This window comes from Pleurodeles waltl, chromosome 12, assembly GCF_031143425.1.
Source record: "Pleurodeles waltl isolate 20211129_DDA chromosome 12, aPleWal1.hap1.20221129, whole genome shotgun sequence".
In the NCBI taxonomy this organism is placed as follows: domain Eukaryota; kingdom Metazoa; phylum Chordata; class Amphibia; order Caudata; family Salamandridae; genus Pleurodeles; species Pleurodeles waltl.
This window is the reverse complement of record NC_090451.1, coordinates 514,171,384-514,190,136: the sequence shown is the minus strand read 5'-3', so window position 1 is coordinate 514,190,136 and position 18,753 is coordinate 514,171,384. Positions and strand designations below refer to the sequence as shown.

The window sequence follows — 18,753 nt, the reverse complement described above, 5'->3', positions numbered from 1 at the left end:
GAGTGAGGACCCTTGTTCCAAGTACATAGTGCTTCTAAGCAACAAAGTTAAGCACTTCTCCTTTTGGGACGGTCAAGGAAAAATGCGGAATGGCCCCTCTCCTCTCTGTGTGGTCTGGCTAAGTTAGACTCCCTAAAGCTACTTCCCACGTTGCTATTGGTCCAAGAATCGTATGTTTACGTTTAGTCCAATGAAAGTAGAACTTCAAATCTAATAATTCTCTAAACCGTAGTTCACATGTCGGTGATTGGCTCCTCTTCTCCTGTTCCCGTCGTTGTGCTCGTCGAGTAACAAAATTGTATCAGTTTATACTCCAGTCAGTGCTTCCAATGTCCGCTCCTGGGAACCTCACCTTTACACACACTAAGTTATACAGAGTATCTATAGCTAGTACAACGTTTTCTAGCAAGCAGTTCTCATGGGAAAGAATTTCAACTACTAGTATTTGGTCAACGCAAAGGAAAATTACAATTTAATTCTCTAAGCAGCCATTTTATGATTCATCTAAGCAGGACAACTTAACATGGTCGTGCATTAATCCAAACATGAGCGCGACATTTTACATTAATAAGCTGTTACAAAGTACACTTTGTGATTATTGGTGGTCACTCAAGTAGGCACATTTTCAAACTTGTGTATTGATTTTCTGTATTAACTGGTTCTCTAGGTAGATTTAACATTCAAAATACGTTTATATTCATTAATAAAATGTCAGCGTTAACTGGAGGGATTATTATATCAATTCAAAGAAGAGCAAGCTTTAAACTAACTTCTCAAACGTTTTTTTTAAATTTAATCAATTCCAAAACGTTGAAATAAAACACTTGCCTTCATTTTAGATTTTAAAAAAAACAACTTGATGAATAGGTATGTGCGTATTGAATGTATGTTGGGAGACAGGTGGTGTAGGCTATAAATTGTTGGGGGGTGTTGATGGCGTATATGTTGGAGGCATTGGTGTAAATGATGGTACAAGTTTGGGCTTAGGTGGTACAGGATTGGGGTGGAGCTGTAAGAATATACAAGTGCATTCAGAAGTATTTTATTTAAAACTGATAATTTAAAAAAATAAGTGAAGAAATGTTCATGCCTTCTCACACCCTGACAACAATGACCATAGTGAACTAAGAGGCAAGTCACTTGCCACATGGAACCCTCTTGATGGTCAGGATTGTTTTTATAAATGGACAACATTATAGTTTATTAAATCAGACAGGAGGTTTGTACAGCATATATCCTGAACTCATGTATTTCAAGGTGCTCTTGTATGTCATAATGAAGAAAAAGGAGGCAAAGTTAAATTAGGCCTTTGCCTAGAATCAAACAATTGGGTCATGTGGGGAAGCTTGGATTGAGCCTATGTTTTCTGGTTTCACGCTGTGCAATTCTAATTCACTCCAATTCAATAATTAAGTTACTTCCTTTTTACACTTGCCTTTTGCTCTGCAGCGATAGCAAGTAAAAAGGCTTACCCTAGGGTGTGGTAGAGGGATAGCAATTCAGATACAGAATAACATTGCATTGTCGAATCCATGACTCTTATAGAGACATGGGGCTTAATTTAGAGGACAGTATGGAAAGAAACCCTCAAAATAACTCCATGACTCACTGACCCCACCATGTATGTGATTCACTTCCCCAATGCTCACCTTAACACCACAACGCCCCACTTCCACCATGCTGCCATTAATGCAGCCCTCAGGCGCACCACAAACAATAATTTGTGGCCCCTGGGAAATGTTTGCTGGTACCCATGTTGTAGAGAATGTAGGATGTGGCCAGGGTTAGTCGAGATAAAGCATTATCGTGAGTTAGGGATGATGATGATGGTGTTGGGTCTAGCGAAGGCTTAGCAAGTTTACGATATACTTGGTGTAGGGTGCACGTTGGGTAGCATAGATGGTGTTGGTGATGTAAAGTGTTGATGCTTTCTGGTTTGTGCTGTAGTTATGGTATTAGTGGTGGTCTAAGAATATGTTGTAGGTGGTAATGTTCCTGCATGGTTGACTGAAGTGTTGATCACAGTGAGTGAAATGTGAGAATCAGCACTTACTAGTAGAAACTGGACAGATGTCTTGGGCATCAGAGCACACTGTGGGTTTGGGGGAAAAAAAAGACACAAGCCAAAGTGCTGGTGTGGTTCAAGTGTAGAATAGAGATGAAGGTTGTGAAGCGTGTACTCAGTATAGGAAGAGGTTGAGGGTTTTGTGAATTTGTGCAGATAGAAAATGGGTTTGAGGGAATATGCAGTCTGTATGTGAAAGTGCAAGGAAGTGTACTCTGGTTGTTAGTGCTTCACTCTTACAACAGTAGATACTGAAGCATGCAGCAGTGCACATGGAACTACTCATTTGTGGAGGCAGAAAATATAACTTCCTGCTTGTTATCCCATTCAAAATAATATCATAATAGGTTGCAGCTAGTGGCATAAAAAGGCAATTACCCACAAGACCCAAGGAAACTGTTCATGTACAAAGGAATTTTAATACTAATCATTTAAAAGTGTTTGCTTAGAATCATGCTGTGACCCTAGTGCCACCACTCCCTCTACACAAACATCACCACAAACTGTTGCCTTCTCATTGCTTTTAGGCTCTCAGAAATCACCTTCTAGAGGGGACTCTTGGCTGACTCCTATTTTCTATTCGTTATAGCATTTTAAAATGAAACACAATAAACAACACTGACCTCCAGCTACCCTATTGGCCTGTGAGGGATATATTGTGAATAATGTTTAAGGCCCAGAACATTGTGGAGAAAACACTCTGAATTAAGCATAAAAGAACTTAAGTGCTTCTGAGCATGTAAGATCAGATTGTGACATAGGCACAAAATATTTGAGAACACCATTTAGGCTATTCCTTCGCACCTGAAAGTTTGTGTTTTTCTTTCTCCTCAGGAAAGCTGAATTTGGTGGACCTTGCTGGATCTGAACGTGTAGGGAAGTCTGGGGCTGAGGGCTGTAGGCTTCGTGAAGCACAGCATATAAACAAATCACTCTCTGCTCTTGGGGATGTGATCTATGCACTTCGGACACGTCAGGCCCATGTTCCTTTCCGAAACTCCAAGCTTACGTACCTGCTGCAAGATTCACTCAACGGAGACAGCAAGACACTTATGATGGTGCAGGTGAGGATGAAGGTCTCAGGAAACGCGCTAAAAATCAATCGCATTCAAGATTTAGGAATATTAAAGGCCATGACAAGGGACCACGAGCGTGAGAAAAGTGTAGGCAAGGAGCCGCACAGGGACAAAGATGACTTGGAGAATTTAGGGAGTGCTCACTGAAGAATTGGTAGATTTATCAGTTAAAAACTTTTTATAGGACTCATCAATGAATGTTGTGAAGGAATTGAATGTGAAGGAAAACATAAGGAATTTGAGTGAGGTCAAGGTGGGTGAGCATACTGATGGGGATAGAAGGATAAAGTTAAGAGCGCTGATAGCAACCATCGGTAGCTAAGGAATTAAATGTTAATTGGCTGATGTGATGAGCGTCGAATATAAAATTACCTATGATGTTGAGTTTTGATTTCAAAGACAGGCCGCAAAGGAATGACTGTTGTGCTTGTTTGCGGAAAGGCTGTTGTGGTCCAGAAAAGATTAAGGGCTCTTAATGGTGCAGAGGAACGTGGGTGAGGAATTATGATCAAGAGATCACTACGATGGCAGAATAACAGGGCACCAAGGGCTTAAAATAGCTGGTGGCAATGAGTTTGAGGCTCTGGGAGGAGAAGTTAGGTGAAGATAGTGTCAAAGCAAATGAAAGCAAAGATAGTGCCGAAGCAAATGAAAGCAAAGAAGGAACATGAAAGAGGATATGGAGCGTGAGATCACTTAAGTGTTCAAATATTGGAAGGAGTGGTCTCCAGAAAGGGAGGGTTGGTCTCAAACAGATAAGATGTACAATTCATGGCTCAGAAAAGAGCACAACAGATGGTAGGCTTGTAAAGAAAGGTTGACTGATTGAGGGAGGACATTAAAGTTTAAGAGAAAAGGTCGAGATTTATAAGCAGTCATGTGAAAGGGATAGCAATGAAAAAGTGGCAGTGCGTTGGACAGGGAGGTGTAGAAATTCTGCTACTGACTTTGTACCCAAATATTTGTTAACTTCCAAAAGCGGTTTACACTCAATGTAGAAGGCACAAATGTCTTATAAATTACTGTGGGGATAGTTTACAGTCTTTTCTCTGAATTAATACCAAGCAGATAAGAGTAGGAAAGCAACCTTGGAAGTGAAACTACAGGGGCCAAATCAGCAGGTTATTGGTGACGGATAAAACAGTCCAGCTCTTGAGGGGCTGCAGAAGGTGAAACTGAAGGTGAGAGCATATGGGGAGGAAGGGGGAAAATTAGACTATTGGAGCATGGGAGGAAAATAAAAAGGAGATGGACGGGATTGCATGGCTCACTTGTAAGGTGGGGAAAGAAGGGAGGGGCAATTAATGGATTGGTGGGGATTTCCTACATACTCACAAAAAAAGTATTCCTAGCCCCTTATTCAAAAATACTGGTCAATCACTTGGCCTGGGTGTTATCAATTATAAACAAAATACAATATTTTCTTTATATGACCCTCAACCACTCTAGTAGTGGCATGCTTCATCATCGGGTCCGCCTTGATGCGTACAAGCCAAGGTGGGCTTCAAACGAATTTAGGGAGCACATTTCCGATAACCTGCTGGGGGTCTAAACATAAAAATACCTCACTAGTCACAAGGTGTCCCTTTATTTATCGTGATAGTGGGTATGATTAAAACAGAGGTTTTATGGGGGTCGTCTTCTAAGGATTTATGGTCCTATGACCCTCTTTATAACGTCAACATGTTTCAGCCCTTTTTTTTGTCCATACCATGGCCGTGGGCTTTCATCTGGATGGAAAACAAAGAAACCCTTGTCCCTGACATATTTGTCAAGATATAAGGAGTCTGTCCGTAATAGGCGACAGGAAGGCTTTATGCACACGCATGCAGGGAGCACACTATAACTGGCCTGGGGGTTGTGTATTACAGATGGTTTCTGAAAGTAAAGAGGCAAAATAGAATAAAATTGCATGTCACATTCTGCACTTAGCGTGGATTATACTCGTAGTGAACCATAGTGTTTTTAAATATTCTTCACTGAAGCATGCAAGCTCAAAATCCCACATGCATCGTATGCACCCAGTGTCTGTGTAGAGATTGCAACCCGACTGTGCATCATATCAGTTATTCCAGTAGGTGACTATGGAGAACAATACACATAGTAAAGTGAAAACCCACACCATATGCATGTCGAGACAAAAATAATACCGGAAACAGTAATTGGTTATCACATCACGTGGTGCACCTACCCTAACCATCATGCTTCTCGGGGTGAGATGGAGAGCGTGTCCCTGGAATCACAACCTGCATATGGAACTTATTAAATGACTGCCCCCACCCCCTTTACTGTCAGCATATTTCATATTTACCCTTTGCTGCTCGTCCCCAAATTTTACTTCAGCTCTCAAGGCGGTGATCCCACCAGATTTTTATAGTAAAAAAACTATTGCGTAGAAATACGGCTTCGTGTTTATCATGAAAAACCTACATTCTCCATCACAGGGAAGAGGCGGTTTTGCCTCTTCGCATTATGTATTACACTTGCAGCGGGTTACATGTATATCTTGTCCCCATCATACACACTCCATACCACACTGTTTGATCATCACACTCATACCTCCTATATACATATCGGTAAAATTCATAGCCATCATTAGTGCCACCAACCCAGGGACGTGGAGGGCTAGCGGAGCTCAGTGACACTCAGATATGCATCTCAGCAAGTATTGTGGTGATCACTAGTGCGGTCAAACTTAGGATGTGGGAAGCTGGAAGAGCTTTAAAAACATTTTTTTTAAATAATATGGCTTTCCGGCTGTCTCTATAAATAATACTCATAGTGGGTCCATAAATGTGTTTGGCCTAGATGCACACTATCCATGCCGTGTTGTATAGTTATTGCCTTCAAGCGCAGAGGTGGACAGAATAGCAGTCATTACTGCCACCAAACCTGGGATGTGGGGGGGCAGGATACCTGACAAACCTCTTCCTACATATACCTATAACACACCTATAACACGAGTACCAGAGTCCCGTAGTAAATCTCCCCTCTCCAATGTAAATTAGTGCCAGAAGCATTTTGATCAAATCAACTCGAGATAGTTTTCGACCCGAACCATTTTGAAACTTTGTTTAGTTACTTTGTCTACCTCCTATGTTGGGCCAATGGCAGTGGGTTGCTATGGGATGTTGGTTGAACGCTTCTGTCTTTGTTAATATCATGTGTTGTCTTTACCTTACGCCAGGTGTCTCCTGTTGAAAAGAATGTTAGTGAAACTCTGTGCTCCCTCAAGTTCGCTGAGAGAGTGCGATCAGTGGAGCTGGGACCTGTGACCAGGAAAACTGAACATATTCCCTTATCTAACCAGGAACAAGTCGAGGTACGTGGTATCTCCTTATACTATTGCTTGTCTGCATGGCAGCTGGGCCTACTTTTTACCTTTTTTCCTTGCAGGCGCCCCTCATCTGCATCTCCCAAATTCACATCCTCTTCACTATGATGAATTTGTGTCATTGTTCTCCCAATTCCTTCCTATATCTTGGGATTTTGTTTCCCTTTTGAACAGGAATCAGCCTCTTCGCCAGTGCACACACCTGCCCGATCAAGTCCATCCTCTTCTGTAGCTCAGGTGAATGGCCGATCAAGCCCATCATCCAGTCCTGCAGTTTCTGTTAAACGTCCGTCGTCCCTTCGTCAAAAGCATCAGGCCATAGGTATGGTAATTTACTTCAGCCACCTACGTCTTAACTGACACAAAATCTTCCTTGTTTCCCTTTACATCCCTCATCCTTAACCATTCCTGTGCACCAAAGCTAATTTGTGGTGTTCTGTTTGATTGCAGCCCAAAATGATTCTCACCCTCTTCAGGTGAGTGTTTATGGGTGAGGACAGGTAGCGCTTGGGTTTTTGCAGCATAGTTGAGACTTTGGGTTCAGCTGTAACTTTATATACTGGTGGAAGTAGCCTTTGTCTGCAAGCTGATTTCAGTTTGACAACTGAAAGTGGAGCTGTAACAACCTGAATATCAAGCGTGTGGTCCTTTTGATGACAGATATGTGAATAACCAAGCTGTTACAATACAATAGTCTGTAAATATCGGTCTGATGTTGTTTTTCAAAAGTCTTAGCAGATCAGAATTGTAAGAGTGGTGTCTGAGCAGATTATATTGATCTCTATTGTAGTATTCCTGAGATTGATGTCTTGAGAGACCAGCTTTGGTCTCTGGTGTAATGTTCTAATGTAGAGGCTTTAGAAAACTAGTGGTGATCTCTCGGGCATCATTGTATTGAGGAGGTATTATGAGTTCAGCCTTGTGTCTGATGTAGTATTCAGAAGCAAAATAACACTAGAGAACAGCATTTATCTATTCTTCACTAGTTTGTAGAATTGTAAGCCTCTTTTGGCTTCTGGGAAATTATTCTGAAAATGGAGGGCTTGGAACCTGGCTTTGGTGTTGGATTTTACCTTTCTGAAGACTTTACTTCTAGCGAGCACTAGCTTATAGTTTCAGTCTGACTATTTAATTAATATGTTACGCTAAATCACTATCTGAATTCTGGTGTAGGCAACCGGATATGCAGGTGTTACGGTCTGCGGTCCAGATACCAAAGGCAAGACATATCAGTGGGTGTAATGTATTCCATGTGCTAAGTGGCAAGCTGTGTTCCTAGAGAAAGACACCATATATGTAAATGCTGAAGCCCTGTTTTCGTATTCAGCATCTTAAACCGGAGACAAAGATCCTTAGGCTGCATTTTTCAGACTACAGACCTGCTACCCCTTCACCTGCCTTTGCAGTAGTCTGATTACCGTGGGTCACTGTAATTTTAATTTCCCGATCACCAAATTGAATTTGCTCTGTGGTTAAAATTGGGACATTTTTAGACCCTTTTAGTTAGCTAACACTCAGGTGCTTAACTAGTGCCCATTCCTCCCTCCTCTTCTAAGAGACTGATACCCTGCCAACATTAGAGATAGCTAAAATCTTGCCCTTTAGTCAGTACTGTAGTGTGGTGCTGGTACCTTGAACACAACGATCTGTGGAGAGTGCAAGTTGCTAACTGCACTGAACACACATGGTAACTGCTAACACTTAATTAGGGAATTGAAAGGGCATGCTGCGCAAGTAGAACACCAACAGCAAGACATTCTGTGTCCGCCCAAGCCTGCATCGGGCCAGACATGGGGAAACTGAGTCAGATGTCTCTCAGACACTCATCAGCTCGACACAACATTTTGGCCTCAAGCTGCTGATTAGTAAGCACTCTGCTTTTTTCTTCCCAGTGTGTTAAACCTTTTCTTACCTTCTTCGTTTCCCTGGTATGTCTCTGCTCCCAGCACTAAGATGCTGTGGTGAATGAGCGCTTAATAATAATAATGATAGTAATAATAATAATCTGCCATTAACTGCATAACCAGAGATACTCCCAAAATCTCTCATCAGTTCTTCCAATACCGAATTAGTCTGGGTTAGATTAGAAGTATAAATCAGGTCATCTGTTTACAAAAACACCTTCATAGAAAAATTCCCACACACAAAGGGGGGAATTTGCTGATCATTCCTAATTCTAGTAGCAAGTGGCTCAATATACAAATCCAACAGTAGCGGGGATAACGGACACCCCTGCCACGTTCCCCTTTCTATCTTGAACGAGGAAGTGAGAGCGCCATTAACCAAAATTTTTGCACAGGGATCCTGGATTTTTTTTTGTAATGTCCTAATAAAATGCCCCCAAAGATTATAACCCTCACATACCATATTTAAATAATGCCAGTTAACTCTATGAAAAGCTTTGATTGCATCAACCATCACGACTGCTAGAGGGGAATAGCATGTGGTGGCCAAATCAACCAAAGCTACCAACCCATGTATCAAATCCTGCATATGTCTTCCTTTCAAAAACCCTTTCTGATCAATATGTATAAGCTTCCCCAAAACACCCCCTAATCTGTCTGCCAAAATTTTTGCGAAACTCTTATAGTTGCAGTTTAGGAGAGATATTGGAAGATATGATTCACAACTCCTGAGATCCTTTCCTGGTTTTAAAATTATTGTAATACTAGCTTCCCTCCAAAGGGGGGGGCTGCTCCCAACAGTCTCTAGAATATTGTTAGAGTTCTCTCAAAAAACCCATAATACTACAACCCAATACTCTATAGACTTCAGCAGGCAGCCCATCTGGTCCTGCTGCATAGCCTAATTTTACCTGATTTTATCACTTGCTCAAGTTCTACCATATCAATTGGCTCATTAATCACCTTGTTCTCCTCCTCACTTAGAGATGCCAGTTCTAATCCCTCTAACCATCCCTTGCCCGACTCTACTGAAACTTCTAAAACCTCAGTGTATAATTCCTTGAAAAAGTTTAAAAAGTTGTCTTCCACCTCTTTCTTACTCTTCCTAACCGCCCCTAAAATTCAGTCCCGAATTTCTACCACCCGATTCCTAACTATACCGGTTTTTATCTTCCAGGCCAACAGTTTACCGCTGTTCTCACCATATTCAAAATGAAACATCCTATTGGCCTCACATCTCATTCTAATTTGATTATCTATGACTGCTGCTAAATCCAGTCGAGCCTCTTGATCTTGTTTATATAACTGATTAACTTCTTCCTCCTCAAGGTCCATAGCTGCCAATCTCTGCTCAACCTGCCGAATCAAATTTTCTAACCTGCTTATTTCTTCATAGTACTTGTCCTCCTATATGCAGCTGCGCTTATCAGCTTCCCCCTCAAAAAGGCTTTGAAAGAATCCCATACTACCGCAAGGGAGGCTGATCCTTTATTAAGATTGAAAAATTCTTCAGTTCCTCTCCGTAACTCTGCTACAACCTCGTCATCCAATAATAGCGTTCTATCCAAAGTCCACTTTCTTTCTCTTTTGTCACCAAGCCAATTAAGCTTCAAACTCACCGCCGAATGATCCTATAGATGAGCCTCAATATGTGAAACTTCTTCCACAGCCTCTTTTAAACTCATCTATTAGAAAACAATCAATTCTAGATTGATGTCTGTATTTTTTGTTGTTATAAGTATAACCTCTTTCACGCCCCTTATTTTCTCTCATATAAGCCAAATTGTGACATCATTAACCGAACTTGAGCATGCATTTTCTCGTTAATTCTCGACCTACTCCGTGAAGACCTATTCAGCTCATAATTCAATACTACATTGAAGTCCACCACCCATATAATAGGATCCCAATATTGGAGCAAAAAAAGTGAGAGCACCCACAGCAACACCCAGGACCTTTTTTTCCTTTTTCCCTTTAATACTCTCCACCCAGTGCTCCCCGTCACAACCCTCCCCCCCACCCCCCCAACCCATCCCCTTCCTACCAACCCCAGGAGAACCCTCCCTATCTTCATATACCGGCCTTACCGCCTATGAAGGGTCATCATGCAGGACTCGGAGCCTCCTATCACCATAACCAGCCGACCGTTGCTAGAGGAGGAGGCCTACACCGCACCAGAATCTTGCTCTAATTTCTTAATCAGGTCATCAACATCACTACAATCACTGAAATTATACATCTTACTATTTGCCATTACTCTTAGGGATGCTGGGAAACTTAATTGGGCCGTTGCCCCCAGTCTTCTCAATATATTGATTCTTTTCCCCAGCTCCCATTGTTTATTTAAGGTAATGGATGCAAGATCCGACCAAACCTCAAATGGACTGCCATCCACCGAGAGTGGTTTCTTTTTCAATGCCATCTCCAAAATACATTCCTTAAGCCCATATGTAAGAAAGTAAACCAAAATTTTCCTTGGCCTGTCCCTATTGGGAGGCATTTTTGCGGGGACCCTATGTACCCTTTGAATATCTTTTGCAATGACTACCTCGGCATCCTCAAATTTGATTGCTGTTTTAATAATTTTACCACAAATCCCTTCAAGTCATCTCCCTCTAATCCCTCGGGTACTCTGAGAAACCTCAGGTTATATCTCCTTTGATTGTTTTCCAAGGATTCCAACTTAGCCGGCACCCCTGCTTCTCCTGCTTTCAAACCCCTTATCTGCTCTTTATTTTACTCCACAGTAGCCCTCAGATCAACAACCTCTTCCTTCAGGGCGGCTGTCTGACCTGCCAGATCGTCTATTTTTTTGCCGAGATCTTCACAAAGATTCCTGATCTCCTCCTGATTAGTTTAAGACGTCTTAAAGCCGCCCTTCAATTCCATGGCTAAAGCCTTCAACATATCTGTAATGGAGTCACTGAATAGATTTGCATGCTCTCCCCCATTCAGAGGATCTATTCCCCCTCCAGCCTGTATGTCAAATTGACTGACCCCCTGTCCTTCTCCAGCAGAACCGGCTTCCCTAAAACAGATTCCGGGGAGACTTTGCTGCATTGTGTCCCCATTGACAGTTGGAATAGTTATATCCCCGCTTCCCAGCAAGGGCGATACTGCCTCTGCCCCTTGCACTGACATTTTAGGGGTTCCAGGTAACACCCTAAAATAAGTCCTTAATGAGGGGGTGGCCCTTATTTTCCTATTTGTAGCGGAACCTAAATTACTCAAAGTAACTTTCCTCTTACAAGTATCATTAATTTGCTCTTCCTTACTCCTCCCCGTAATCTGCTTCTGAGGATTCTCGTAAGTTTCTACTTCTATCCGCTTTTTAGCCGCCTTCGCACTCCGCAGGGAATAGGCTACCCCACCTCTGCCACTCCTAACTCCTATCTTCCCTTCTCCTCTCCTGGCCTGGCTCAGAGCCACCCCCTCTGCCTTATCCACCATGGGACCTTGGGATGCCAGGAAGATAACGCTGTTCCTTAATTGCAGTCTAATGTTTGTAGGGCAAAAGGTACCTCCAACATTCCTTTGGCGTTCTTGCTGGACTCTTGCAGCAACAAGTATGGAAAACGCCTTCTCACCTTCTCCTGAGCCTTTTCCTCTACTAGTTCAGCCAGTGCTGACTCTGCCACACCTCCCCCGGAACGGAATCCTTGCTGCTGCCTCCCTTCCTCGAAGCACCTCCGGGCCGGCTCTCAACAGGGGTGCCGCCCGCTTCTGTTCGTGAGTGCTCCGTGCCCCCGCCACCTTCAAAAGGGAGGAAAAAACGTCCCATGGACGCAGTCATCTTCGCGCTGCCTCCTCCGACCACCGGTAAGCAGCTAAAATTGCTTTTGCATGTCCTTACTCTGAGCCCTGCTGAGCCCCCTGCACCCGGCCCCTCAGCTGGCCGCCATGTTCTCCGCCCTTGTTTCCCCCGGTTGGATATATTGTAATTTTTACTCTTCCTTCTCTCCTTCTGCATTGCATCAACATCCTTGATTTGCATTACTTTGCTGTTTGCTTTGTAAAATTCTTCCAAACATGCCCATAAATGTTTTATCAAGCACAATGACCTAATTCCAATCCAGGAACTCTTTTAAGCCAAAGTTCCTCGTTCTCTTTATCATTACTGCACTTGGCATACATTTTGTTCTGCATGCCAACAGTCTTCACATTTGCATCTCCGATAGAGGGTCTGATTGAAGTTGGTGCCTGGATAAGTATTAGCCGACTCAAACTGAATTGGACTAAGACTGAAGTACTGGATGATACCAGTCATAAAGTAGCTTGCATTGGTGCTTTACTTCAATCCTCCAAATCGTTTGGTCTAACAGTAAAATTCACAGAATAAAGAAAAAAAACCTGGGGGTGATCCGGCATGTTGACTTTGCTTTGGAGCACAAAAAGTATCACTTGTTTGATAGTTAAGTAGTTTGTTCCTTTCACTGATTAGGAACAACATAAAGGAATCAGATGTCACTAATCTGTGCTAAACTAGATTAAGCAAATTCCCTCCTTATGGTGGGAGAGACGTTCTACACAAATGTCTGACCGACCATTTGCAATCTGTACAGAAAGCAGTGGCAAACTTCAAAATGTTTGACAGTGTTTGCAAGTGAATCATCTTTCATATACTCTGCCTGTTTTACAAGTGCCTCTTAGGAGCGCCTTCAGTTTATTTTCAGAAAGAAGTGTCCCATGTATCCTCTCTTGTCCAGACGTCTCATGCTCACTGTGCCCTAACACTGTCTAGGAATCTAGTCTACTGGTAAGCCCCAAAGAGACTGGAACCGGCCTTGGTGGGTTGCTTGTGTGTCCATTCAGAGGTTATCTGATCTGGCCGTTTGGGCTTGATTGTTCTCATTGGAGCAGGGCCAAGGCTATTTTGATAGTGACTGTTTCCAGGCTGAAGTGGCTTGATGGGTAAAAGAACAATGGACTGGAATTGTAGCCCCTAGTGCTTACCACTGGCTGCAATTAATGTAAGAGTTCAACCAATAAACGTTTTGGTATTCTTAAGCACAAAAAAGCTCTCCTTGAAGTGGAATGGATTGTGCACATAAACAGAACTTTTCATTGTTTAAGAAGTCAGTGAAGATTCTTATGATTTGATTAACTTGCATTTTTTCAATCTGCAGTCTTGAGCTTGCTACCAGCAGCTTTTTAAATGTAACTAGTCACACACTATCTTCTCCATTCCATTACCAGATTGGTGACACATCTGCCAACCATCTTCTTGTCTTCGTACTAGTCTGTGATACATCTTCTCCTGACCACTAACAGAATCTCTGATTTGTTCCTAACACAAGTGCTGTTCTCCACTACAGTCCCATCCTGATGCCATTGTGTGCTCCATCGTGAGGTCTTTAAACTGTTTGCACCTCCCCACTGCCGTTTAATCTGATCCCTTACCCCCCTTGAGCCACTGGTTTTTGAAAATTGATATTCTGTGCGAATAGCTCACAACGTCTCCCCCCCCCCCCACCCCCCCGCACCACAGGAACCATGTGTTCCTTTATCTCTTGTATATTAGCAGCCTGCATGGATTGCTGTGTTTGGCTCACCCACTTGGAATGTTGGTACCATCTCCTGTTTGACTCTTCTAACCTCACTGCTGTGAAGAGGGAACATAAAGTAGACAGGGATCGAGACGTGTTTTTCCTTTGTTGGGCTAGATTTTGGGGGGGCGGGTGGGGTTAATTGTTGATACTTTAGTGTATTGCATGCTCGTGGATGAAAACATCTATTACTAGCCCCATTTCATGGTGACTTCTCCTCTAACATGGGCTCACAAATACCTGACAGGCGGTTTAAAATGCTCAATACCCCCCGCTGATTCAAAGGCTGTTTACTTATGCAAACCAGTCCAGATAAGTTTTAAATGGGTGAAATGTGTACGCCATGGGAATGCTGGACTAGAATGCGTTCTTTGTTGGTCTAGTGGAGTGTATCTCTTGGGTAGAAGGCATTTCGAATCATTTTTTTGGCATGATGCTAATGCAGTGACGGTTTTCATGACTTCATTAGTCACATTCACGTCCCTGTGATTGCATATGGTCTCTGGAGTTACACTTACAATGGTGTGGTTGTTACCAGTTCTCGTATCCCTCTGCATCCTTCCTGAAGCCTGCAGGAGCCTTAGAATAGGCCTGTTAAGAAGAAAGTGCCTTGAGTTTAGTTTGGTTTGATTCCTTGTAAAATCGGAGTATTCTTGCAGGCTCTTGAACTCCCAGTAGAGTGAACAGTTTGCTGAAGAAGCAGTCAGCTTGCACTCTGTGCCTCAATGTATCCTGCTGCACCTGCACTTATTCGTGCCAAATTAAAACATATGGAGATTGCGGTGACAGTGTTTCTTATACTAAATTTGTACAAGTCTGCATTTGTATTTTTTGTCAAATGTGCTTTAGCGCAAGTTTTGCCTCAGTGAGTATATTATTTTCCTAATCCTGACAATCTGCAACACTGAGATTGTAATGCAGACCTCATATCTGGTGCAAGACGACGTGGGGATGACATACTCCGCCTCTAGAATGTTTTGCAAGTGGCTCCGGTATTTGCTGACGTGTTTGAGGACACATCTTGATCTTTTATGGTATCGGGCCCTTCTGAGCAGTTGACTTGTACGCCTGAATATATTATGTGGTTTTGCAGGTACCATTTAAACTCTCTCCTGGGAAGGGCACTGTTTGCAGTAATCGGTAAAACAAATTGCTGAAGAAGCCTCCATGTATGATTGGAAGCTGTGTGGAAAGGGAGTTGGGGACAAGGATCGGTCTCTAGGTGCTATCTATGAATGTGTATCTGAAGTTGAAGGTAGCATAAAATTATTTTGCAGAAAGGGCGTCTGGGCATATGATCTTTGCTGGTGGTGGTGCTATTAAGGCTCCTGTATGATAACTATTCAGTGCCTGGTGTATGTTTGCCCTGCCTTCTTCACTGCACCATAAAGACTTGCTCTGCTCTGCTTGCAGCTGCTTTGCTGGCCATAAACTGGTTGGGTAGCACATTGGTGGTGTAATTTTCGTAGATGTCTGTTCTATTATGAGTTGGCTAACCCTGGCTATTCCTTTTTTTTGCAGTAAGGCGAAAATCGGTCACTTTATGACAGTGGAAAACATTTAAGCAAGGAGATGAACACTGTTCCCTGCCTACTGCAGTTTTTCAGCTCTGAGGAATTGAACTTTTTGATGGAAAGCTGACTGCTGTGAACAGTGCAGAATGTTGACTGCAGGATCCAAAATCCTCCAATTCCTATTGTTTGATGGCTCAAGCTAAGATCGCTGTTTCCACACAAATGAAGAAACACTAAATGAGAGACCTGCCTTAGCACTAAAGACTGAACACCATTTGTGAGTTGGGAGTGAGAGGAGGAACTTTCAATCATGGTTTCTCATTTAATAATCTCAATAGAGAGCTGCACTTCCAGACAATCTCTTCATTTCTCCCAAGACTGAAGAAAATTGAAAGATGAGTGCAGCCATTGTAATTCTGATCCCTCATCAGATCCTTTGCCAGCTCAGTACTAGATTAACAATGCACTTACAAGGGGTAGGACGTTGGGTGTAAGGGGATCACTTCCTTACGCTGACTCCGGACTCTTAATTAACACGAAAGACTTACCTTTGAGCTGAAGTGCTTTTAGGGTGATTATGGTGCTCAATATGCAGATGCTGAGGGTAGACAAAGTGATGGGCTTTGGTATGCCCCTAATTCAGAGCTGGTTGCTGGAGCAGTCACTGCCGAAGAAATTGATGCACGATTAAATATTTGGTTCTATCGAGTAACACAGGTGGACAACAGACCCAGGTTTCCCATCGCTATGATTCAACCTCCTGGAGTATTACCACCTCAGAGGATCACTCTGCACGCCAAACCTATCTGCGGTCTTCCCAGTTACAACCAGCAGTTAAGTGTGGCCCTTCAATAAAATACTGTGCTCCTGAAAGAGTATTGGAGTGGCCTGCACACTCCTGTATCATGCATCACGGGAAGAAAGTAGTAGCTTTATTTTCTCCCAAATAAACTTGTTATCCTGTTTGATGCTAAGCATCCATTAAAGGGCTCAAGTCCTATAGAGGCCTTGGGGATTAGACAGACCATGTCTCTGGTCTCTGTTTAGAGGGATGCCTCTGTCTTCTGCATGTACATGTTCCTGCAGTGTGTTCAATAGCACTTACAGAATAATCTCGCAGGCCGTCATACCTCTTGGTTGTTGAGCATTGCCTGCAGACTCTAGTGAAATCCTTGTGAGGGTCTAGCCATCAGTCACTGTTAGTCCAGTCTTTTTTTTGTTTTTTTTTAAACTGTCATCTGTTTTGCACACACATACACACGTTACAAAACCCACTTTTCTGTTTGTTTCATGTTCTAGACTTTTGTTATCTTTGGTTAAAAAAAAGAAAATGTCCTTATTATCTCACGAATTGCCCCAAACGTTCTTGTACATATAGTTCTGTTTTGTATTGGACCCTTTAATCCTTGCTGTTTTTAAGTATATCAAGCTGACTGGCCAGTTCAAAGTTTACTTGGTCTTCCAATAAGAACGTTTGTTCATGCACACAGGAAGATTTCACACTGACAACCTTTAACCTTTCAGATGCAAACTGTCCAAACATAGAATGCACATGCCATCCGAAATCACAAAAGACACACAAACCGTTGCACAAAGGCAGACACTACAGTTTCCCACTGGTTTGGAGTTTAATCACATCGCGTTTGTGTACAGATCAGGTGCTGCTTCAAATACCGTCAGTGATGACTGAAGAAAAGATAGCTTATGGACTGTTCTTTCCCTGCTTCATGTTATCACTGGGGTGGCGTAAGCTTGTAAGCCAGATAAGGACATTGGGACAAGAAGTAGACTGAAAGCAGAGGCCTGTGTCCTCTGCCTCTTTAGGAGCAAACTGATAATCATTTCCATATCTTTTTAATCGCCGAGGACAAACAGATTGAATTTGGGAGAGATTCCCTCGGATGCAGATCATGGGCAGGAGAAATTCATTCAGATGAGGAACATGGACAGCAAGTTGACCTCTGACTGCTTCATCTTCCCCTTCTGCTCATCTTGCACTTGACTCTTAATGTCTTGCACGTTTGTTTCTTTTTAATAATGTTGGCGTTTTCATGTTTTGGGGTGAGGTCTAATTTACTGGGTGAGAAGATGACAATAGCTCATGACTTTTTCCCAATGCCCCAGCTGTTCTGCTGTTTTTAAATGATTTTACAGTTTAGTTCATTTCTATCGACCATTGCTCGTTGAACAGTGACACTGAGAACAAGATCCAGTTCCTGTGGCAAAACCTCCACACAAAGGCCTTGCATATCCCAAACTCAAAATAATGTTGCTGATGGCAACTATATTTAGGTCATCCTCTGATTTTAAATGCACTTATTTGAAGCAGTATTTCAGCCGCGCAGGTCATTCGGTTAAATTGCGTTTCTGATTCAAGCGCAACGTTTTCATCAGTGATTCAAGTCTGGTTGGTTTCTTGTGTTAGCTGGATACTGCTTGTGTTTTAAATGTTCAATTTATACATGTTAAAGACGGTTTGCTGGGCCTGAATGAAAGTATTCTGTTATTATTTGCTATGTCTTCCTATGAAATGCTATTTTTTTTTAATCAAAAGTAAAAATATATACATAGCTTTTAAAGTGGATCAAAGGAGGGTTCTCTGAGACAAACTACATCACTTCAGTCTGTCTTACACTAGGTTGGTCAATCTTATGTTTCTATTGTATCGTCTTTACTTCACTCGCCGTTTTCTTTGTTTACTTTTGTAGCTTTTCCTTACAGTACTTAGTAACTTGACCTCTTCATTGCCATTTTGTCTGTTTTATTTGGTCCATTCTTATAATGAACAGTACCGAGAATGCAGAAGAACAGACCCCCCACTCCACTGTATGTGTGCTTCCATCTACTCTTACTATATCTTTCACTGAATGTTTGTTAAAGCTCTGTTTTATCGTTGTATGTTTGTTCTGTTAGTCCTTATTTGTTCTATTGCACTGATCTATCCGTTATTGGACCTTCTTGACAAAGATTTATAGAAAATATATTTAAAATTATTTTATACAGAGATAAAGTTTTGTTGTATTTTAATAAAGTTCAAATTGTGTGACCGGTCTTGTAAATAAACAGTTCAAAATAACTTTTCAAGTTTCTATTTTGCTTATTGTACTGCATATGAATAGTGAAGAACCTTTAGGAATATTACATAGTATACAGAGTAGAACAGTGTTCCACATAGCATAATAGCCCTTTCATTTGAACAGTAAAGACAAAGTAAAAATACAACATATATATATATATATATATATATATATATATATATATATATATATATATATATATATATATATATATTCGATGGCATGTGTAGCTGCAGA

The 18,753-nt window shown here is 42.0% G+C and overlaps 1 protein-coding gene across 11 annotated transcripts in view; it reads left to right on the top strand.

Moving 5' to 3' along the window:
• Window positions 1–18,515, top strand: part of KIFC3 (kinesin family member C3) — a 308,219-nt gene extending 289,704 nt beyond the window's left edge. For 6 of the 11 annotated variants that reach the window (XM_069217375.1, XM_069217368.1, XM_069217377.1 and 3 more), the window contains 5 exons: window positions 2,900–3,129; window positions 6,329–6,463; window positions 6,650–6,797; window positions 6,926–6,951; window positions 15,447–18,515. In XM_069217375.1, coding sequence (XP_069073476.1) covers window positions 2,900–3,129; window positions 6,329–6,463; window positions 6,650–6,797; window positions 6,926–6,951; window positions 15,447–15,449 — 542 coding nt within the window. In that variant the 3' untranslated portion in view covers window positions 15,450–18,515. The remainder of the gene's footprint in view (window positions 1–2,899; window positions 3,130–6,328; window positions 6,464–6,649; window positions 6,798–6,925; window positions 6,952–15,446) is intronic. The other 5 variants (XM_069217369.1, XM_069217379.1, XM_069217376.1 and 2 more) reach the window with 2 other exon arrangements.
• Window positions 18,516–18,753: the final 238 nt, after the last annotated feature.